The sequence below is a fragment of the Papilio polytes genome, unplaced genomic scaffold (genome assembly GCF_000836215.1).
Source record: "Papilio polytes unplaced genomic scaffold, Ppol_1.0 DF822067.1, whole genome shotgun sequence".
NCBI classification, from domain to species: Eukaryota; Metazoa; Arthropoda; class Insecta; order Lepidoptera; family Papilionidae; genus Papilio; species Papilio polytes.
The window spans coordinates 192,294-214,817 of NW_013527137.1; the positions used below are offsets into that span (position 1 = coordinate 192,294).

At 33.6% G+C, this 22,524-nt stretch overlaps 1 protein-coding gene across 1 annotated transcript in view; it reads left to right on the forward strand.

Moving 5' to 3' along the window:
- Positions 1–20,991, forward strand: part of LOC106107497 — a 58,630-nt gene extending 37,639 nt beyond the window's left edge. The window contains exons 2-12 of the mRNA XM_013288375.1: positions 10,569–10,674; positions 11,096–11,207; positions 12,694–12,860; positions 13,460–13,543; positions 14,900–14,998; positions 15,787–15,905; positions 16,354–16,509; positions 16,975–17,209; positions 17,756–17,968; positions 18,327–18,579; positions 19,218–20,991. Coding sequence (XP_013143829.1) covers positions 10,569–10,674; positions 11,096–11,207; positions 12,694–12,860; positions 13,460–13,543; positions 14,900–14,998; positions 15,787–15,905; positions 16,354–16,509; positions 16,975–17,209; positions 17,756–17,968; positions 18,327–18,579; positions 19,218–20,429 — 2,756 coding nt within the window. The 3' untranslated portion in view covers positions 20,430–20,991. The remainder of the gene's footprint in view (positions 1–10,568; positions 10,675–11,095; positions 11,208–12,693; positions 12,861–13,459; positions 13,544–14,899; positions 14,999–15,786; positions 15,906–16,353; positions 16,510–16,974; positions 17,210–17,755; positions 17,969–18,326; positions 18,580–19,217) is intronic.
- Positions 20,992–22,524: the final 1,533 nt, after the last annotated feature.

Sequence of the window (22,524 nt, forward strand, 5' to 3'; positions counted from 1 at the left end):
AATTATTTCGTTACTTTTTAGTGTACTGTTTTTTTGAGAATATTTTGTTTTGTTTTTAGTGCATTTTGTTTTGTTTTTAGTGTATTTTTTTCTTTAATTATTTAAATGGAATTCATAAGTATTTGAGAACTTTAAATTTTTCCTTTCAAGTCGCCTTTATCTCGGTAATAAATTAATGCTATCTTTCATTACGTATTAAAAAGCTATTTTCTATTATTAAAAATGGCAAATAATAAATTAAATTAAATAAAGATGACGATGCTTCGAATAGATTGAAAAATAACTTTTGTATATTGTATTCTCTTTTGCTCCTTTATGCTTTGATTTTGAAAAAAACCATACGAGATTCTAAGAATCAAGCATTATTTTCATTGGATTGTTAGATTCATGTATAAGCCGAAGTACCTTTTCCCTACTCATGGTCGGCTGACTATATACTTTTACATTCAAACATCTATACTAATACAATAAAGTGTAAACACACTACTTTTAGCGTAAGATGTCAGCAATCACAGCGTATTTTTAATAATTCTTTTTTTATTAAAAAGTCCCACACTTAGGTCACGCTTTAGGCTATATATTTTCACGTTTTCAAACATAGGGGGTAAATAAATTGGAATAAAACCCTAATGTAGGAATGGGATCATAAGCTACAAGATGCCAATATCAAGGTCGTACAATCATTTTGACATTTGTAATTGATAATTTGAAAAAGAAAAAAATAAAACAAAATGTTCATAATATCATGCGGATGAAGCCGCATGGAAACTGCTAGTTCATAATAACGAAATAGTACAAGTTAATTACGGTATTACTGAATTTGAAACATGCTTCGGAAACTAAGATGCTGTTATTAAATGTCGTTTCAATATTCCGCTGTTATGATACAAAAGTATAATGAAGTTAGAGGTTCGAAGCACTCTCTAATTGTTCACAGAAGTTACGACGGACTCTGGAACTAAAGATAGCGTTTCCAACACAAATTTAACTTTATTCAAAGTTAACTTTACTGCAGTTTTAGTAATGCAACATAGATAGTAAATTTAAATTTGTAACTATTCAGTTCGTGGGAACTTAAATATTTCGCGCTAAAAACACCTTGAATGTAAAATATCTAGTAAGTGTAGTGAAACTAGGCGTCTTCTAATAAACTTGATCTTCTAAGTTATCGCTAAGTTATAGTTTTACTTGAGACTAATTCTCTTAAATTAGCATTCTGTACCATATCGCCGCACTTTATTCTTTCTACGTTCTTATTCCTTACATAAGTGATGAAATCTCGCGGTTGATTTTCACTGCCAAAATTACCTTTAAACAACATAGGCAAATGTATATAAGATCTTTATTTCCTATTGTTGGTTTTCAAATTAATAAATGTGTTGCTCTGTAAACAAAGAATTTATTTATAATTATTGCTATATCTTAATAACTAAATTACAAATTACACATTACATTACAAACTTGTAAACAAAAAAACGACATTTATGTTAATAGGTACCATTTTGTAATCTTTATTTTTATTTACTTTATTTATGACGCCAGTAAATCTCACATAATATTCCATTTCAGGTTCTAAGATGGCTTCCGAAATCGACCAAATACCAATAATTATTATAGACAATGATATTTCGTTTAGAAACAGTGTAAGCGCTAAGCGCGGGAATTTTATAATATAGGAAATATTAATTTCTTTACATGTATATTAAATAAAATCTGAATAAGAGTCAACAGTTTAATTCAACAGTCAAAAATGTGACGGAAGACCAACGCGACTGCTCCCCATTATTTAGTGACAACAAAATAATCACATCCGTAGGGTGAGCGGCGGATGTCAGCCGTTAAGCATTTCAATCTGACTGAGTGGCATACATTGAAAGTGAATATACACTACATACCACAACTCTGCTACAGCAAAACATCCATAAGAGCCGCTATACAGTTCTCAGGGCTGTACAACTGTGGTCGACGTATGGTAGCTACATTTTTTTTTATAATACAAGGTGGCAAACGAGCAAGCGGCCACCTGTATCCACCGAAGTGGAAAGCGACCGCTGCCCATAAACATCCGCAATTGCAGATGCGTTGCACTCTTCATTGACGGAGGAGGAGACGCACATAAGAGAACATTTTCACTTCATATGCATCTCCTCTACCGTGAAATCCACTTTTCCTTTCCATCCTTTTCTCTTAAGAAAAGAGTGGAAAGGAAAAGGGACTAAAATTAGGCTTCCGGCACCTCACTCATCAGATGAAACGCGGAATTAACTTCCACTTCACGCCTGTTTTCTGTGTGGTCGTGGTATTACACCGGGCGAGCCGGCCCATTCGTGCGAAGATGTTAAAGCGGGCCCTACCACTGTTGCTAAAAGCTACAATTTTGGTAGTGAGTGTAAATTGTGGTTCGTGTATTGCTCCAATACTTTAGAACATATTGAAAAACATTCAAGTTCCATTAACTTTATTTACATACAGATTAAGCAAACCAAAGTTCGTTGTAAAAATGTTTTTAGGTAAAAAACGCCTGAGTGATTAATGCGTCGGTTGATCTTTCAATGTCAGAGCGTAATTTACAAGCTGGTTCAGAACATTTGTTTTGTTTTAAATATTCCTTGTTTTCTTGTGAACAATTTCAAATAATACGAACTGTTTATTATTACCTTTACATAACATATTAATTTGGTAAGAAAAAGTATAGAATAAGGTATGTTCATCAAATAAAAATGGCGGGCATTTACGAGTAGTACCAACATAACAGCTCCCAAGCAGTGCTAGGCGTTAGCTTCAAGCAGTCGATTGTAGTTTACGTTCTCTGTACTCTACAAATTTGTTGGTTTTTGCCCCACACTGCAGTCCGTGTATACTGTCCCTTATCCTATGACTGTAAATACCAAGGTTATTTAAACATTAACTGTTCCCGTGCGGCTTAATCCGCATTAAATTATAAAAAAAATATTTCATTGCTTACATTTATCAAATTCTCAATTGCAAATGTAAAAATACCTTACTATGGCAATCTTGCTTTCTTGATGTTGGCAGCATTATATGGTCTCTTTCCCACATTAGGGTTTTTATCCAATTCATTTACCTCCTAAGGTTAATAGCGTGAAAATATATAGCCTAAAGCGTGACGTAAGTGTAGGGCTTTTTATTATAGGAAGAATTATTCAAAAACATGTTGTAATTGCTGACATCTTAAGCCACAAATAAGTGTGTTTACGCTTTATTAAGTATAGATATAGATAAATGAAAGCTGAAAAAAAGATATGAAATGTCTTTTAGGAACAATAAAAGTTTACGTGACTTAATTCCTGTTAAAAGTTGGTAGACATTAGCTCTATTTGTATATGCGATTCCGTTCATCAATCAATGTCTGTTTATATTCAGAATTGTTATTCATAATATACTTGATTTGTACTTGAATAACAAAAACTGATATAACAATTACGTTATTGTTGTTCTAGACTTCTAGAAACTTCTAAGTGAAGATTTATTTTATTTTATAAGATCTTTATCAATGGAGTTCAACTAAAATATTAAATTGTAAACATTGTACATTCTGCTTTTTAAACAATAATATTACCATTTTCATAATATTGCCATTTTCTAGAACATTCTAGCATACAGAGACTTCATCAACTCTCATGTGATAAATATTTTTCTTGAAGTTATACTTATTCACTTAAAAGTGTCAAAACCAAGTCACATATTTTAATTTATTCGTAGAACTTCTATGTGTTTAATCTACGTGTAGAATTTTACAATTTAGTTTAAGTTAAGGTAACATAAATAGGATTATCTTAAATTGTACATTATCTTTATATCCCGCTATCTCGTTTTGTAGACGCTGAAATAAATGTGCCCTACATTAGCACGGCTGTTTTGAAAAGCGAATGTTCAACTATACGTGCTTTTGTAAACGTTGCGATTACTTTTGATTACGTTTACAGTTAAAGAATTAAATTCACATCCCACATGAAATATCGGACTGCAAACTGTTACTATCAGAGCTATAATTTTGCACATATTTATGTTATTATAAAAATAAATCGATTTACTTTTACTGGCAGCTTTAAATGGCATTGCCATAGTTAGAAGAAAAAAAAATCCTTTGATAGATGAAATTAGGCAAATAAAGAACACATACTTAGTAAGTTTTTTGTAATTCCGCAAGGAAGTCGCGTGTAAAACCTAGTTATTGTTACAGTCTGCTAACGATTTACCGTCCATTGAAGTGTGTACAAATAGGCCGAAGGGAGCAGCTAATATTGGCGGACGTTGAACGATTCCCGGACATCAATCACACTTAACAAGGGTTAGTGAATGTTCAGGCCAGTAAGTGAATAAGACTTACATAAAAACATTAGTCAAATCTTCAAATTTATACTTTCACTGCAGCTTTTGTGATCAAGTACTTCAAAATGGCTGTATCAAGATTTTGAATAACCACAGATTATACTACATTACTGACTACCAGTCTTTTGTATCGAACATCTGTAGCGGGCTTCCTTAAAATTAAAAGAATAAGGACCTGTCCCACCAAATTGTAAATTGTCTGATAACCCAACGCGTAAAATATGTGATGTAAATATCGGATTGTGTTCCCTTATCTGATAGTGACGTCATTTTTGAGCTATCTGAGCCTCTATCAGCCATCGGTGGGATAGGCCCTAAAATTTTCTTTTTTAGAATGAATTCATTAATATAGTAAAACCATTTTTATGATGTTAAAAGTGTATCTAAGTTAAAGAACTGTTGCTTTAAAATTTCTCAACAATATGCTTATTTTTTTTTGCTGATAAAAATTCCGAAAATAATAATCTAAAACTCATATTGTTTTTAAAAATGTTCCTAAAAAAATGGAGAAAGCTTTAAAAGTATTATAAAAGTCCTTGTAATTGTAACTACAGGTTGAATTAACTCGGTTTCAAATCATCTTAATGAAAGGTTTTTCGTCGTACAATTTCTGTACAAGAGCGCTTGAGAGCCGGCTACTAGAGAATTCTTCCCGAACTCCAGCACAAAAGTGCCGTAGATAGCCCGCCGCTCGACTTCATTATTTCGACTTTGTTCAAACGATGCAAAGTAAATTTACTATTCTTTTAATTACACAATTTTCACTGTGAGCCAATAAATTTCCGAGCGGAGAGTTTTAAAGTGTTTAAACTGCAGCTTTTCTATACTTTTGCACGTTTTAAACTAGTGAATGATGTTTTATTCTCTTTGTTATTACAGTAGATAAAATTCGTGTTAATTTAAACTACAAACCGAATTTATTATAGCTTACAGAATCCTCTTCCTTGCGATTTAAATTAGGCGCTTTGTCATATTTTAAGAAATATTTTAATTGTTTTTAACCATAGCTTCATTGCATTTTCATATTAACGTTCCTTTTAATGTCATTGATAATTACAGAGTCAATAATTGAATATTTTTCACGTGCGATCAAAAAGTACTTAGTAAATACCCTATGTGTGCTCTAGACTATGCTATACACCTGTGCCATATCTCATTGAATTTCAATATGTAGTAATATAGTAACAAACATCAATCCATCTAAACCTTTGCGTTGACAATGTTACAAAATTCGAGTATGTTGCATTAGCGGACGCACACCTTTGACAGTTTTGCGATTGTCGATTGTTTCGCAGCCCATCCAACTGTTTAGATGAACAACTAAAAATCGAGTATTGTGCGCACCTCCATATAATCTCATACGAATCAGAGGTAAAGTGTCATGAACGAGGGTAATTTGCGCTCGGCTACCTCAAGTCCGGTGAAGCTGGACTGCTCTTCGAGGAAAACAGTGACAAATCAGTCACAAAAAAACATAGATCGACTAAATAATCGTGCGATAGTTCAGTCAAAGATGTGCGCGCTCTACAGCACCTAAAGTAGCAAAAAATAGCTCTTATGTGAAACGTGAGTGGACTGTGAGTGGCAATGGTCGCAGCGGTGCAATGAGCGTCCACACAATACTCTGTACTTAAGTGTCGGCACGAGGTTGCAGTATCATTACGTAACTGTAAACACTTTATACATTCGGAAAAGCAAATGAACAAATCAGTGCAATTTTTTAAACTTCTCTCATTAAGTGGTTGGAAATTAAGTATGATAAGTGTGTAAAGATAATCTGCTTTTTGAGTAGGTTTCAAATAAGTATAAATTTTCATTTGCCATAAAGCCAATTTAGCATTTTTGTGTGTAGTAGCGTATTATTAACACTTAGTGACGTTGTCTCATCATGTTGCCTAGAAGACTACGCTTATAACGATAAGGCCACCCTTGCTGTAAATAAAGTGCATAGGTGTAAATTTTATCTACTTAATATTGTGACGGATGTTTATTAGAGTTTATAGCCTTAACTGATAAACGGATCTTAATGGGATTTAGCTTACATGTAAAGTATTTTTTTTTTATAACATAAGGTGGCAAATGAGCAAGCGGCCACCTGAATCCACCGAAATGGAAAGCGACCGCCGCCCATAGACATTTGCAATTGCAAATGCGTTGCCTACCCTTAATTGATGGAGGAGACGCACATTAAGAGGACATTTACCCTTCCTATGCGTCTCTTCCACCTGCAAATTCACTTTTCCTTCCCATCCTTTCTCTTAAGAAAAGGGTGGAAAGGAAAAGGGACTAAAATTAGGCCTCCGGCACCACACTCATCAGACGAAACGCGGAATTGCTTCCACTTCACGCCTGTTTTCTGTGTGGTCGTGGTATTACACCGAGCAAGCCAGCCCTGCAGTGCGAAGATGTTAAAGCGGGCTCTACCACTGAAAAGATGTATAGTTTGAAAGAACACATAGACTAGTTTCTTTTGTTTTCTTTAATTCCACGCAAACGTAGACGCGGGTGACAACTAATGTTTTCATACAGTGTAAACTGTAAGGTGAGCTACACAGACATTTTAACCTCGCAAAAATCCGTATCAATAAAATATTTTTATCTGAACATATCTTGTTAGCAATGTGGGCAAACTCTACCGCAGAGATAATATTTTATTGCCTCCAATAAGTACACTTAGGAAAATTGACTTGGAATCTAGCGACGGAAAGCGTTTACTACAATGTTTTCAAATAAACTCGGTATCAGCGTTTCTAGTTTTTCAGCGGCCAAGGTTTTCGTAGATCGATGTTATCTCCAATCACATCAAAGCGACGACAAAGACCTTCCGAAAAGAAACCAAAAAAAATTACAAAAATTATAAATGTGAATGTTTATATGGATGGATGTCTGTTAGAGTTTATAGCCTAAACTGCTTAACGGATCTCGATTAGATTGAGCATAGATATAGAGCATAGTCTGGAAGAACACATAGGCTATTCACTTCAGTTTTTTTTTTTAATTTCAGCCGGACAGAATCACAGGCGTTATCTAGTCTTGTATATTTCCAGAATAGATGCACTTTAAATTTATTGAGCGTCCTGAAGACTCATAAATGCTGTTGTATAGAATTACTTGAAACACGTGAAACTGAAGCTTCGTATACTCGCAACTCAAATATCGCTCGATATTCCGACCAGCCAGTTATTTATATTCTGTACAGGCTTATCGAATGCCTTTTAACCACAGACGTTATATTTTATTTGTACAATCCGCAAAATAGAATCGAGAAAGCAATAAAATTTTTAGAATACTCGGCATTTCGGTAAAAATAAAAATGAATCATTGTTATTGCTTCTTTATGAAAATGGACTAATATCTTAAATTTTCTGAGCTTAAGTATACTTAAATATGACCGTTTTGACATGTTTGCGGTTTAAGAGATTCCGGAGTCCGATTCGAGGGAATATTTTTCGTACTTGTAATGGATAATTCCCGGAATTTAAATCGGACATTGGCATTATTATATTTCTTGAGTTTTTTTTGTAAAAGTTTTACTAAATAACAATAAACAGTTGTGGATTGTATTCATATTGAATAATCCCTTTTTGTTATATATTTTTTTCATATCTGTGTATCTAAATAGTTAAGTAAAGCATTTAATATTTCTAGCTTTTCTCTTGTTTTCTTACTGTAACCAATTCCACGGTCCAGAGATAGGGTTCTGTTTAGTCTGTACTCCACTTCGTTTATAATTGCCTCTTTATCTCAACACTACAAAAATAACAAGTGAATACTTTACATAGAAACGAAACGAATGTTATCAAGCAGTGGATAGTGGTTAAGCAATTATCGATAACAGATGGCGCTGACAACAATTGTAAATATATTTTAATTTATTTAAAAGTAAAAGCATATTTGTAGTAAATAGTAATTAATAACGTAGCTAATTGTAAAATAATAATTATTTAAGTTGCAAAAATATTATGGATGAATATTTAATATCGCACTGGCCGCCGAGAAATTATTATACATAATTAAAAAAAACAGAATGATGATTTAGGCGCGAATGTGATGTGATGCAAAACGAGCAATGTAACAATGTTTTTATTTTATTTTATGCAATTTACCAATTTTTGTATATAGTGAGTGTATTTATCAGCAAATAAAGAGGATTTAATCAATGGTAATGGTTAAAAATACATGGTCAACACGATCCGAATTCAATAAGCAGCCATATTTATCAAATAGTACGAAGAGCAGCACCATACGAATTATATCAAAAATAGGTATCAAATTTCAATTGAATAGATTTGGATTTTTTCAAAATAAAGTAATAAAGTCCAGGCGCATAGTAACAGTTTTGCGCGCCATAAAATTGGCGTCCCGGGCAGTCGCGAGGCTACCATGGCGCGGCGGGGACAAGAAGGGGGCGAGGGGCGGCGGAGTAAGGGCGACGCATCACGTGTGCGTGACGTCATCCGCGCGTTCGCGCCTATTTTTTTTGAATATCGATTTAAAAACGAAGAATTAAATACGTGAGTGATTTTTATTTTACAAAAACAATAAGTGCAGTTTTACTTGATTCACATTATTTTTTTCTTTTTTATAATACTTTATTCATAGTGTTTAAACTGGTTAATAATAATATAGTTTCGAGGCTAGTATAGAGAAGGCTTATGATAAGTTCAATAAGTCTCCTTAAGAACGTTTTAGTAAAGTCATGTTTGACTTGTATGTTAGACTAGCTTTTGCCCGCGACTTCGTCCGCGTGGAATAAAAAAAAAACAAAAATGGTAAGTCTATGTGTTTTTCCAGACTATCCTCTACATCTATGCCAAATTTCATGGACATTTGTTCAGCAGTTTAGGCTACAAACTCTAACTAACATCCATCCATCGATACTTTCGCATTTATAATGTTAGTAAGATTAAGTAAATGACATAATAAAATCAACAAGTAATTAACTTTTGCAAAAAGTACTAAGCTAGTTCACGTATAGGTTTTAAATGTAATTTATATACAAAACATCGCGTGCAAAAGCTTATTCGTGCAGGTGAATGTGTTCTTAACTTGTTGGCTTTGCCTCGCTGGCAAACTCAGCAATAACTTCGATCGTTTCGTACCTTTGAAATTAGGATTACAGACTATATATCGAAAGCAAACAAGGTTTTTAATTTAAAAACCTTTTGAAATTCTGTTAAGGATTACGTTTAACTACTTAATTATGAGTTCTGATAAGTTATTTTATATCTGAAAGCTTCTCACATTATCCTATAGTTATAGTTTTCAGGTAATTGCAAACATATATTTCCTAATATGCTTTTATTGTGTAAAATAATTACTTAAACTACATACAATATAGATTCTTTTGTTTTACTATACCGAAACAATTCTAAAGTAAATTCCTAATAATACGGTTAGGACTGGGAAAACAAAAGAAAATCTCTTTTAGCGCCTCTGACATATGACGTCAGGTGTTAATCCATTTTACCCTTAAATATATGATGATGCATTTATACATCAGTCTTCTCTTTCACACCGAATCATCAACATCAACTTGCCCGTATCCCTTATGGAGGGTCGGCACAGTATGTGCTGCTCTTCCATACATCTCTATCCGCCGTCATATCTGAATCCACTTTCTTAAGCATATCCCCTTTCACACAATCCATCCATACTTTCTTCAGTCATACTTACTTCTTTTTCACACCGAAGAGATTAAAAAAAAAATACTTTATGTTTTCCTTGATCTATGTTCAATTTACTACCCGTTTTAATTTCGGGTATTAAAAAGAAAAATCATGCATTTAAGTTAAATGTCGTTTCAGTATGCGGCTTAAGAACATTTTAATAAAGATAAAACGTCTTTCGATACATGTTTAAATAACCATTGCATCTTAGTTTCATCGAAATGTCTGAATTGCGTTCTCTACAGTGGAATAAAAGTTTCCTCGAGCAATCAGCTGATTAAACTAACAGTTTTGTACGATAATGTACTCTATGTTAAACTTTATAAAGCCCATTTTATATATTGGACGCACCTACGTTAATGTTAACTTAGTGCTTGAATTTTCTCTACAAGAAAATTAGATGAAATGAAATGAAAGAAAATTAAGAGTATTCTCCCGCTAAAAGATATATAATATCTTCTATTTTAAATTAAATGTTACATTAAGTATTTAATATATCTCTTTACTGTTTTCTAACACGTTTAAATTGATTTCTCTTTGTTTTAGATTCAAAACGGGACCACTGTAATAAAACTGTAGAGATCTACGAGGATGTGTCTTCACCCCCTGTTACTGCAGATAACTTCGGACGGCCGCTCACTTGCACGTATCGGTAAGCAAAATAAAGTATAAGTAACACAGCTTACACCTAAGATATTAAAAATTAGATCTAACATCATCCACTTGCCCTTATCCCTTATGGAGGGTCGGCACAGTATGTGCTGCTCCTGCTGCTGCTAAAAATTAGATCTAACAGGACTAGTATATAAATAAAATAATAAAATAAATAATAAAAAAATAATGAGACAATATAATTACTGGAGAAAGTTAGTACAGTTTTTTACTACACTTTTTATAAAATTTTAATAAATCATCAGCTTACTTTACGTCCCCACTTAGGAGAGCTCAGAGTCTACCCTAAGTTACGTATGAAGTTTAATAAATTCTTCTCTTATTAAATGTAAGTTAAAACTCCAGGATTTTAAAAAACTACTTAATTATTTTTATACTTATAGATAAGGTTTTATTAACAGGTTCAGGGCTTTCCGCGGTTCTCCCAAAGATTGGATTCTTAGGATAAGGTTCAAGAAATTCAAAGTTGGTACATTGATAAACGGCACCACATGTCATAAAGGTTACATGCAGGTAAATATTGTTACACTTATACATATTTTTTCAGGTCTGCAAATATTACATAGTATGTTTTCATTGTATTTTTCGTTAAGAGTATTATGTATGGGAAAATAAAGCGAAACTAAAAATTACCGTCGGCTTCTATTGCCGTAATATCTGAACATAATATTTTTAGCATTTATGATACTAGTTCGATAGTATTTTTAAATACGAGTAAGCTCTAATCAATATCTATACTAATATTATAAAGAGAAAAGATTTGTATATTTGTATGTACTGAGATAATTCAAAAACTACTTAGTTGATTTAAAAAAAAATTTCACCACCAAAAACGTTATCAGTGTGTACCATATTGTTTTTTATTAATTTTTAATTAAACGCATGCAAAATCGCGTGCAATAGCTAGTAGTGTTATGAATTGAAAAATTCGTAATTAATGGCTCTTTAATTTTCTTACTTAGAGTTAAGTTCTTTGCTTATCTTAATTATATTTCAATTAAGTTAGGTTAAAAATTGTCATCATTAATGAGAGATATTCAAATTCCAAACGAGGGTTGTAAAATAATTTCTAAATTCGTTGTTAATTTTCTAATTCTGCTAATTAATTTTTGAATGTCGAAGGGTGACGGAATTCAGGATTTACATTCGAACTTTCAACCAATTTGGACGTATAATAACCGAATCCTTCCAAATGCTCTCGGATTTAAATTGAGACACTTTCATGTTCTAATTACGTGTTTTAAGATCCCTGAGTTATTGAAATAAAATAGGGAATGAAATATAATTGATTTTTATATCAAAGTAAAAAAAAATATTACAATAAAAAAGGGGTTAATTATTACTGTTACTGTAAAGTTAGACAAGAATTAAGATTAGGGTTTACGATAATATTTTATTTTAATGTAAGTCTTTATATTAGAAAGCGTAATAGAAGTGAAACGGAACGCAAGTGACAAAAACGCAAACAGAAAACGCGTAGTTTACTACTGTTAGTAAATAAAATCTAAAACAGAATGGTTGTAAATTTTGTTGTAAAAAACCAGGTTCACGTATAATTCGTTTTGATTCCTTTTGACTTTTACATTGTGGGCATCACAGCCATGTTATGCTATAATAAAGTATAGTCTTCTTTGACATATATGTTTTCTTCCAATTTAAACACATTAACCTTACCAATAACATCGTTTTTCCATGTATCAACGCTCGCCACTACCAATATGGCCGACGTGTCGTCGAGCCAATGCAACACCCTTATTTCTGACATCTGACTACTGTCCGATTATTGACATAACAAGTAGAATTCCGACATTTTAAAACCATGACATAAATATTTAAATAATGTGTTGGATCACAATTTACAAAGTTTATATTGATATTTTAAAAAGACAAATGGTATTGATTTATAGCACAGACTAAATAACCTTCAAGAATACAGAATACATCAATATAGTAAAAAAGCTAACGATATAGTGTTTCTTATTTATTTCTCTTATTTCAGATTGTTGACGGTAATGCTAAAACAGATGTCTCAAATAGAAAAGAGCCAGGATTGTTTTGCGGCGAGATCGAACAGCCGCAGACTTTTATATCGGAAACTAATTTCGTAAAAATAGTTTTCCACGCCGACAACTTTACTGACCAGACTTATTTCAGTTTCGATTCAAGGTTTGTTGTATATTACAATTGTTTTTTTTTTGACCCCAAAAATGTCACAAACTTGTTCTCTTTGAATTAGATTATTCTACATAAGGTAAAAGTACCAGTAATTTATTTAATCTTGACCACTTTTCAGATAAAATTTTTGTTATTACGAGAAATATACTTTTATACTAATATAATAAATCGTAAACACACACTTCTTTGTTGCCTTAGATGTCAGCAATCACAGCATATTTTCGAATAACTCTTTTTTAAATAAAAAGCCCTACAATTACTTCACGCTTTACGCTATATATTTTCACGCCGTTAAACTTAGGGGTGAATATTTTGGATAAAAACCCTAATGTGGGAAAGAGACCATAAGTTGTTGCCACCATCAAGGAAGCAAGGTTGCCATGGTTTGTCATCATATCATGTCATTTTGACATTTGCAATTGATAATTTGACAAATATGAACAATAAAATGATTTTTTTATAATTTTATGCGGATGAAGTCGCATGAGAATAGCCACTTAACAATAATTATGTGTATTTTTATGTCTCAATTTAGGAAATACATAACATTTTCTAAGCATTTGTATATTTATTAGTTTGTTTGTTCCCAGAGCGGAACAGCAGTTCGAAGTTTACTTGCGATACGGTCAACATCCTGAATTGTATCCTAATAGAAGAGGCGAAGTTGTTGCTGGGTATGTACTGAGCAGTTATATTCTAAAATAAACGGTATAATTGTAGCCAATTTATACTAGTTGTAAAGAGGAAAGATTTGTATTTTTGTGTTTTTGTATGTATTGACTAACACAAAAACTATTCGGCCGATTTTAAAAATTATTTTCACCATTAGAAAGGTAATTTATCTTTGAGTAACATAGGCTTAGAATCAGTCCTACCAAATTCTTGTAAATTGTCTGATAACAATCCAACGTATGAAATATGTGATGGAAATATCGAATTTTGTTATCTGACAGTGACGTCAAATTTAAGATATCTGAGCCTCTATCAGCCAGTGGTGGGACAGGCCCTAAGTCTTTTAGTATTTATTAATTTCACGGGAACGAAGTCGCGAGCAACAGTTAGTGTAATATAAAAAAGTATTAGGGTAATAAAATAATAGAAAAAGCGTATGCGTGAATATTTTAATAAAAAATCACATTTCGACCAGAATTAGAGTTCCAAGTGACTCAAAATTGAAATCGGACAATGGCGAATTGTTCCATACGACTTAATCCAAAATTTTCATCACGTCCACGTCAAAACCTGCCTTTGATGTTCGTTTTGCAATTTGATGGGGAATCCCCGATTCATTGGAGCATAAGTGAAATAATGATTGGCAATGTCGAATGTTGGGGATTAATCAAACCTGTGCATTCAAATACTATAAAGCAAATAACAATTGATGAAATAGTTTAACGAAGCGTAAAGAAACATAATGAAATAATAGTTGTGTAAACATTCATGTTAACGAATATAATTTGAAATTCAAATCGCTAACGTCCATTGTGTTTTCAACTTTATAGATTCAAATAGAAATGTAATAAATGGTTGGAATTTTCATAGATTGCTGTCACGGAAAATTTTAATCTTAAATTACAAATGGAACATTTACCTTAACGCTCTCTAGGCTTATCGGTGCTACAATAAATATTCATGAAACATTTCGCGCAGTCCATTATTAAAGGCACTCCAGTATCCCCAATCAATCGTCCAAAACGACTCCGTAATCCAACAAATCATCTCAACGGCTCGCGCCCCGAATAAATCAAATTCCAAGTTGCCAATTACTTAAAGGGCTCTCCCGAAAATGTCGCAGAAAGCGTCGGAATCATTTTCTGTCTTCAAATAGCCACCACTTCGGTAGGAACGTGACCGAAATGGTGAATAAATCGACTCGAATCGCAGAAAAGCCGCGTCGGATACCTATTATTGCAGGCGCGTGATTTATGTCAAATAATCAAGTGCGGAGTCGAAGGGGCGAAGTATACTGTTACAAGGGAACGGCCTTCGAGTGCTTTACAAACTCACAGAAGAGGTTATTTCGTGTATAGATCTTACTGCGAACGAGTGTTCCGGGATTGTCGGCTGCAGACGTGTTATGTACAATCCGCTGCCTACCCTGGAGTGTACCCGAGAAATCTTCATTGCAGGTAAATAATTCAGTTTTCTTTCCTTAGGCCAGCAAAGGATCTGCAGTTCTATTGTTGTAGTCGTCCATAATTATCGATGTATCTTGGTGTTCCCAACACTTGATTTTTTTATTAAAATAACAGTAGATAAGGTTAGCGTGGTATGGGCATGTTATGAGAAGAGATGAATCGCATGTAACAAGAAGGACGTTAGTTATAAATATGGAGGTACACCGGTAGAGGTAGACCTAGAAAGAGATGGATGGATTGCGTGAAAGGAGACATAAATAAGAAGGGAGTGATGACTGAGATGACGGATGATAAAGTGATTTGGAGGACGAAAACTCGGTACGCTGACCCTACGGGATTAGAATAATGCAGGGGAGACGATGAAATGATGATTAAAATATTAGTAGATTTTTTGTTAATTTACATACTTGCTTCAACCATTCCATTTAAGCTCTAGGCTTGTGTCAGGATATGGTTTACAGTAGTCGAATGGCGAGATTAGAATCCTCGACCACGTTATCTAAAATCCGTATTACTAACATTTACGATAGTAATATTTATTTGCCTTCAATAAAATTTTCATAGTTTTAGTTGAATTAAAGGATTTTGCCGATTTTGTGATTTCTTAAGATAAAATATGCATATCTTTAGTCTCAGAGGTGTTCAGAATAACTGATAGAGAAAACAATAAAAAATTCATGAAGACAGGAAGGATCTTCGGGGAGAGCAACGGTAGCATAAATCAGTCTAATCGAGGCCCGTTGTGAAAATAATGTTAAATAAATAATTTTATTTCGTAGATACCACCTGAACACGCGGCTGCCCTACATAAAGCTGTACATAGAGAATGAGGAGTTTAATATAGATGGGCAGCGCTGCGAGAATATAATGACGTGCCCCATGAGGCCGATAACTTCAGGTAGCTTGATTTACTTGTAGATTTTTCTAGACTAGGTTAACTGGATTAGGAAGTAAATAGATTGTTTCTATACTATTCTCAACTCCATTTCCCTTATCTCAGTCAAGTAAAGATTGACTTAGTTTTATTAATCTCAAGTACGAATGAAAGAACTATATACAGATATGTTACTTGTTTGTATTTATAACTGGTTCTCAACTCTTTAATACTTGAAACTGCTAAGTAGAATCTACTATTTTCTTAAAGATTTACATTTTTTCATTTCTAGAAATAATTTAAAAACTAATCTTCCAATTTCAAGAGTTTTTTCACAATTAAAAAGTTATGTTACCAGTGAGTAACATAGGCTATGTTCTTATTATTTTTAATTTCACGCGGGTGAAGTCACGAGCAATAGCTAACTATCCAATAAAAAATTAAAATTTGGTAAGAGTTCTAATGTTTGTAGGTTCAGAAAATTGTCCTTACGATTACATAAGAATCTACGACGGCAAGGACGAGTCAGCCTCAGTGATCGGTACATTCTGCGGCATGGGGAAGTTTCCCTATTCCATTATTGGCACTTCCCAGGATTTGTTCGTGGAGTTTGTCAGCTCGCCAGCAGGTTTGTATTTTCATTTCTAAATCATACTTATGAAAACAGTTTTTTTAGCGTCTGATGTCAAATTTTTTTGCTCGTGTCTTATCTTGTATCTCCAATAAAATCTTACTTTAAAATTAATAAAGCGGTAGTTTAGATGGAGGGATGTTAGAGTTTGTAGTCTAAACTGCTGAACGGATCTCGTTTAAATTTGACATAAATGTCGTGGACAGTCTGGAAGAATACACAGGCTATTTTCTTTTGTTTTATTTAATTCGAGATTTCACGCGGATGGAGTCGCGGGCGAAAGCTGGTCTAAATCGTATAAACGCCTCTATGTCGCTTACATTACTTTTAATTATGTATTTTTTTATGAGTTATTGTGATTCTGTTGTTCTCTGTCTTAGCATATAATTATGTTTTTCCTCAATGGTTTTATCTGCTATGCCTGTTACTTTACATTCTGTATTTATTATTATTATATCATAGGGCCTTTACTTAACACTGGTTTTCACTTCAACGTGGGCAACTGGCCGGGCCACGTGGAGGCTGCCGGCTCAAGAGTCGGCACCTGCGACTGGCTGCTCACTGCCGACTCCCTCAAGAAATCAGGAGATTCCGAGGGGATATTCCTCTCGGTAGCCCACTGGTACCCTCCGCACACGTCCTGTACATACCTGATGCAAGGATTCCCTGGACAGGTAGTGAGATTGTACTTTCCAAGGTAAGTGTCATACTAAATCATACTAATCTCTTCTGTCCTACCTTTTCCTACTCACCGTGTCGCACCGCGTGTTCCTCCTTCAAATAATCTGTCATCTCAGTCATCTCCCTTCCTGATGATGTCACCTTTTAATCCATCCATCTCTTTCTATCTCAATCGGTGTCTCACATTCTTAAAGAACGTCATTCTTACATGCGATTTATCCCTTGTAACATGCCCATAATATGCTAACACTAACACCTTAATTTCACTACCATTGGGGCTACTCTCAAACTTTCTCTTACTCTTTCGTATCTTATCTATTCTAAATGAGTATATTAAAGGTAGTTTGAGAGTAGCCCTAAATAATACTAATATTATAAATTCGAAAGTTTACATGGATGGATGTTTTTTAGAGTTTGTTACCTAAACTGGTGAACAGATTTCGATGAGAATTTGGCATATATATAGAGAAAAGAGTTCACTTTTGTTTTTTTTTTAATTTCATTGATCGAGTTGCAGGCAAAAGCTGGTCTTGCATATTAAATAAAAAAAGTTTTTTTACAGCTTTCGCATTAATCGTATCGAATCACCGATAGTTCCATGGAATGGCGACTGTGGGGAATCTCTCACACTATACGATGCTCCTCGACCCGACGATGCTCGGATTATCAAAACATTTTGTGACACATTCAGCAGACCAATGGAGAAACACGATTTTGTTTCCACAGGAAATGCGATGTTCGTACGATTTGAGAGTAAAACTGGAAGCTATAGCGGGTATGATATTTTGAAATTGATTATAAGTATATACCAAAAATTGGAAAAACATCGTATATATACTCAAGAGCATTAGATTCGGGTCACTTAAAACTAAAAAAAAACTATAAATCTCGGTAACTAAAAATGCTAGCTTAAAATAAACGGTGTTTAATAGACATGAAGAGGCAAAAAAAACATATTGAAATTCAAGGAAATCATATTTTTTTTTATGTAATTGTGAATAAACAAAAATATATTTCAAAAAATTGTGTATTAAATTTTTATTTAAGCTATCATTCTTGGATTAAAATTAAGGTTTTTTTTACCCGGATTTAATGCTCTTGAGTGTACCATCAACCATGAACAACATTTACAGCTCCTCGCTCTACTACTGGGCTCACTACGATTTCTTCAACAATACACGTTTCGGTGAACCCGTACAAGGAACTGCGTGTGACGAAGTCATAGCTTCATGGAAACAAAGAGCTGGTCGTCTCCGATCACCTCTCAACACCCTCGTATACAAACAAGCACCTCCCGGAGAAGACGTACATTGTTTGTACAGATTTGTTACTGATAAACGAATATTCGCAAGAGTTATATTAACAATACTAAATGTTAATTTCAAGGTTCGTTCTACACTCAAAGACATTTAAGAAATATATATTGAACATTTTTTCACCGGTAACTTCTTTGAAAGGTACTATGTTAATTTAGTTTTCCCGTCCAAATATGACGCCTATCTTCGCTTAAGCTAGCGCGTATCTTCTTTCGACTGCATCTTCACTTCCTTCAGGGATCGTGGTCAAACGTTAGCTTATCAAATATTAAAAAAAAAGATGCCTCATATCCTTGTATTGACATGTTCTAAAATTATAATATTTATCTTTTGCTGTAAAATAAACAGTGCCACAAAATAAAAATATAAACATTTAAATATGATTTAGGCCTATTGGCAATTTATTTGAATGCAATTAATTGTATTGTCCCATGGTTTTGAGGTTCGAATAGTCAACAATATTCAAGAAAATATATAGAGGAAGCATAGTTGACACTTTACGTGATTCAATAACACTTTCTATTAATAGATGATTTATTTATATTTTATTTTGTGATACTGTTTTATAACATATCAATACAAAGGATATGACCACCTTATCTTTCTAAACTTGACAACTAAGAACCTTTCAAAGTAACCGGTGAAAATGTTACTTTTTACATGAAATTGAAATTAAAGAGCTGTGCGTAATTTTATTCAATTTTACAGGAACATCCTTATACAGCAGTCTCCTGTCAAAATTGCTACGAAGATCGAGCCGATAAACTTATTATCTGGGAACCGCATCCTGGTCGAGTTGTTAATACTTCAAGTGGTATCAGTACTACACCTTTACCTTTACATTTAGCGGTACAAAGATCACTTGGCTCTTGTCTTTGTGCAAAACACGCAAATACAGTATCTAGAGCAAGACCTTACAGAGTGGTGTCTTCTGGAGAATCTTTAAATTTGCAACTTATCGTTGATAACGCTCACGCAGCGGCTTCGTATTTCAAAAACCCTTCACCATTATTTGAAGCTCGTTATGAATTCGTTCACGGACCACTTTGTGGACCCGCGGTATTAGCTGCGGCTCTAGACGGTGAAATTGTATACCCACATTTAGAAGCACTAGGCTACACAGAACCACCGAAGAGAATACAATGTATTTGGGATTTGGAAATCGAAGAGAAACGCGATATTTGGTTACATTTCGATAGTATTAAATTTGCATCGCGACATTGTGATGATGGTAACATTCAGATATATCTGCCGGGAAGAATTGAACCGTATCTCTCAATTTGTGGTGAAAATGTATCATTAGCACGAGAATTACCGATACTTTCAGCTGGTGAATTAGGATTTGAATCATTAGATGATCCTCTTGTTATAGAGAAAGAGAAAACTAGATCGATAAGAATAGTATTCATCGGGAGTGCGTCACCAGCTAGAGCGACATTCAAAATTGCATGGACAGGTTTATACCATTTGCCTAAAAACTCTGATGGTACTTTAATGACGTCACGTTTAACCGATGGCGTTAGTAAATCTAATTCTGGTCAAGGTTGTGATTTCATTTGTCCCGGAGACGAGGCTCTTTGTATTCCAGCTAAATTGATCTGCAACGGTGTTGTTAATTGTCCTAATGTAACAACAAGCGAGAGGAAATTCTGGACAGCTGAAGATAAAAGAGCTAGGGAGTCTTATTCTGAGGATAGTTTACGTAGGTTGGGGTATTTAGATGCGATCGGAATACCTTTAGGGCAGTTGCATGATGAAGCTCCTGAGCTTTGTGCGGGTGCTAGTGCTATAGGTGGGGATTGGTTGGCGCCTGCGTTGGGTGCGGGTTTGGCGGTTGCTTTAGCTATCTGTGCGTTGGGTGCAGCTTGGCGGCTGTGTTGCCGCAAACGATCTCCCGACGAGGAGTCCCTGGATTACTGACACGCGGCTCGCGGCGCTCCGCACGCGCCGCCTTCCCTGCGCTCCCGCTCGGCCTCCAGGGACTACGGACTGGAATGGAGTCTCCATTGACAGACGGCGTACTGAGCGCCGCAACCCTCCTTCGTTTACTAGAATTAAATCTAACATTTTATACAATTAACAGTATTACCTAGTTAATAAAGTTGTTTTGTACATATAAATATGATAAAAAAAACACTAGGGTATTTTCGTAATGATTAGTTACCGTTTACCTTTTGTGTTGCCTCCTCTTTTGTTTGGAATAAAATAAGTAAATTGTTGTGAAAATCATTGTTATTCCTTATTGTAAATTTTGTAAAAGACAAAATTGTGATTCCTTGTTATCAAACGATTGGGGGGTGGACTAAAATAATATGGCGTTCAAATAGTTTTTAGGTATGAATGTATATATTCAATATTTGTTCTTTGTCTATTGGAAGCTTGAAAACGAACGATCATAGGTTTAGAACAAGGTGATAGTAGCCGTACAATTAACGAAGTAACTATCTAATTAATATTAGGCTTTAGGATTTATAAGCACATACTGCAGGCTAAGTAATTTTGTTTCAAAGTAAATGTTATTGAAAGTCTGAAATACAAAGAAATGTAAACTATTAAACAAGTTAAGCTTTTAAATAATGTCAAATCACAATATTTCAAATAAAACATTCATCAATTACTCATTAATTAAACGTTTATTATTAAATCTTGTAAACAAATTATTGTATGATTTTATTTTACTGGCATTATACATTGGCGGTTGTTTATGGTAGTGTGTTAGTAGCTTCCATACTAAAACAGCAATGGATTTTTAGAATTATTGCTGCCGATCTAGTTCAGAGAAAGATTTATAAATGTTTCTTTACGCATAATCGCATAATTTATAACATCAAAAATATTATGAATTGTAAATATACATATAAGAGTGAGCTGATACGGCTTTCGATATTAAAACTTCTGAGTTTTATTGTTATTTACATTACACTAATCAATTGACTTTTTGCAATTTCAAGACGTTAGCATTAGTTTGTTAGTTTCCGTAGACGCAATAGATTGCAATTTTCTTTAATAATGAAAAACAATATCATAAAATAACAACACTGCCCCTAAAATTCCATAATTTTAATATATTTGGACTTTTGTATTATTCAAAAAAGTTACACGAGTTATATAAGATTTCTACCATCTCTATAAAATTTTTACCTATACTGTTTAGTAATTGAAGATTATTTATTGTTTGGTAGAGAATTATTTGACATTTGCTTGTATTAAACAATTTGATTTATGTTAAAGTTGAAATATTTTGTAAGAATTGCAATTGTAAAATAGTTGGTAAATGAAAATGTTAAAATAAAAATATATTTTGTATGAATACAAGTTTTATTTCATTACGTTCCGTTCAATTATTCAGCCATTACATTAAAAAAAAATAAAAAGACGATAGATTAAACATTAATGAATGACTACTTTCCATGTACGACTATTAATTGAATTAAAAAAAAAACATAAGCGCCTAAGGCAAATGAATAGCAGTTAGTGGGCACTGAAACATGAGTTTTAATTGCTTACATAAAACTGAAAGCTTTTAAAACTACCGCATAATCCTATTACAAATAAACTGGCCGCAGCGGTCGCGTAGTCGACGCAAATTTAAATAAATTTACATTTCTACCGAAGTCTACGCATGATATGTATGACATAGTTCTTTTATTATTTTCTTTTGCCAATTCAATATAATTCAGTGGTAATTTATGTTCTACTTTATTATAACAACACTTCGAAATAAATCTGAAGGGTAGACACATTCACACTTCTTATGGTTTTCTAAAATTATTTAGATATAACGTGAAGTTACGAAGTGTAATGTTCAAATCGAGCGGATTGTTACTCGCTTGTTACTCTTGCTGACTGCATCAATGCTCGCTTTGTAACATACATATTACAATACGTAATGTTGATCTGTACGCATCTTAATGTAATCGGTTTAACGGAAAGTCTCCAACACACTAGTTACAATCTTCAAAAATGTTTCCATCTCTCTCAAACTTTATAAAAAAAAGATATCAACAATGTTAAC